Source organism: Echinococcus granulosus, assembly GCF_000524195.1.
Source record: "Echinococcus granulosus chromosome Unknown EG_S00078, whole genome shotgun sequence".
NCBI classification, from domain to species: Eukaryota; Metazoa; Platyhelminthes; class Cestoda; order Cyclophyllidea; family Taeniidae; genus Echinococcus; species Echinococcus granulosus.
The window spans coordinates 10,625-12,545 of NW_020170458.1; the positions used below are offsets into that span (position 1 = coordinate 10,625).

At 42.6% G+C, this 1,921-nt stretch overlaps 1 protein-coding gene across 1 annotated transcript in view; it reads left to right on the forward strand. All coding sequences in view use genetic code 11, as the record gives it.

Annotated features, from left to right (window-relative positions):
* Nucleotides 1-1,194: 1,194 nt before the first annotated feature.
* The window catches only part of EGR_07457 (hypothetical protein), a gene marked incomplete at both ends in the record, with an annotated part of 1,476 nt that continues 749 nt past the window's right edge, over nucleotides 1,195-1,921 (forward strand). The window contains one exon of the mRNA XM_024496706.1: nucleotides 1,195-1,335. Coding sequence (XP_024348846.1) covers nucleotides 1,195-1,335 — 141 coding nt within the window. The remainder of the gene's footprint in view (nucleotides 1,336-1,921) is intronic.

The window sequence follows — 1,921 nt, forward strand, 5'->3', positions numbered from 1 at the left end:
CTTTATTCTTCGTAGTGTTACGCGAATGTATCCGGACTAGGCGACATGTTGGGTGAGGATCACTATGGATTAGCTGATGTCAAAAAAGGCATTCTTGTAAGTTTATAAACTGATCTGGTTTTGGTTTGCAATTTGAACATTTTGAATTGGATCTGATTTCCTCGGTCACTCTATGTAGCATTTGTTGCAGGCCATTGTCGTTGTAGTCGTGTAATGTTTTACTTTTGCGTCTTTGCTTTCTCGCACTTTGCTGGATCCTTTGTAGGTGTGTTACTTGTTGGTGGGTAAAACAATCGATTTGCGCCTAGCGTCACATATTTGTGACAGGAGTTCTCCTTCACTTTGTGGTAACGGAAGTTGCACCTCCTCGTTTCTGGCAGACAGGCTAGTTGAGTTTAAGAATGTACAAATTAACTCCATGCTGTCTTCACCGTTTTTATGTATAGACTGGACATGGTGATATTTTGTGTCTTGTGGTGGTCGATTGCCTTGCCGATTGTGATGATATGCCTGTTTCTCTTTGTCCGAATTTTGCTACTTAAGGTCCTTGTTGAGAATTGTAGCACCGACTGTTGGCAGTAGTTGCTCAAGTTTAATCCTTTGGAATCTTATGTTTTTTGATTGTCTAACGCAACTGTGCAGCCTGACTTTACAAACACTTCGATCATGATATCTTTCAATTTTAGTTGTCATGTTGACAGTTCCTCAGAAATTGCCCAACAAGTGATTGTTGCTGACTGGCCTTACATTGCTGGTGGATTAGTTTAATTTGCTCAAACACTGTCACAACCAGTAGATATAAATCATTTTGTGAGTATGATGGTGGCAATTCTTCGGTTTTTCTACGTTCTATCTACTATTTAACTAAATTTTCTTCTTGTGACGGGAGGCTAGTTATGTGAGTGAGCTGAAGTTAACCACTCAGGATCAAACCATCTGTTCCCATGGTTGTCCAGGAACGGGCTATACCAATAGCATTAGCACCAAAATATTGGTACATGTAGGTTTTATTACCAACAAACAATAGCTTCACCCATCCACAGTGAAGTTGGATTAATTGAAAAATGCAAATCGTGCAGGTTTAATCATCGGTGGTGGCACAATGGCCACAGCAATCTCTCGCCACAATGGCATTTGGTCGTGCACTGACGTGGGAGGCGCTGGGTTAAATGCCGAGGTTAATGAGCACAGGCGATGGGGTTACAATGGACTGGTGGAAAGGACACTGCAATGCAGAAGGCGGGATTGCACGGTGATATGAGAAGACGTAAAGCTAAATCTTCGTCTCTTCTTGGAATATTTTCAAATATATTACTGCCTCATATGTCGAGCAAAGTAGAATTGCAATTGCCTCCAACATGGCATGTGCCTATGCCTCAATAAAGGCGAAAACAATGCCAACCAACTGATGACTCGTTGCCGAGCAGTCAAATCAACGGACGTTTCCACGTAGGAGTACGTGGACGCGTTCAGGCAGTCAGAATGCGGTTGTACACGCAGTGTCGTCATTCAAGACAACGTTTTCCCGAGGCCTTATCTCTTCCTTACATTGTTGGGTGATCACACAGGTTAGCACCAAGTTCCTACGATCAACATTAACATATTGGCCAAATTAGGTGTTTACGAGGGAAATTTGGCCATATCTAACTCCTGCTGAAATCGTATTGTTAGTAAATCACAAATGATTTGATTTAAATGAAAGTTGGTGGTACAACGATTGCAGAATAATATTAGCTCAATGTTGAGTAGCCGCGTGAGGACTTTTGTGAGAGATCGGGATTAGTGTTGGGTTCAGGAGCGTGGGTGGTGAAGGTGAATGACGGCCACCACTTTCACCAGTGTTAGAGTGCGCAATGGCTGACTTGAGTCCTGAAGGCTCAATTGTCGGCTGAAACGGGCATAAATCATGTGAAAGAAGGAA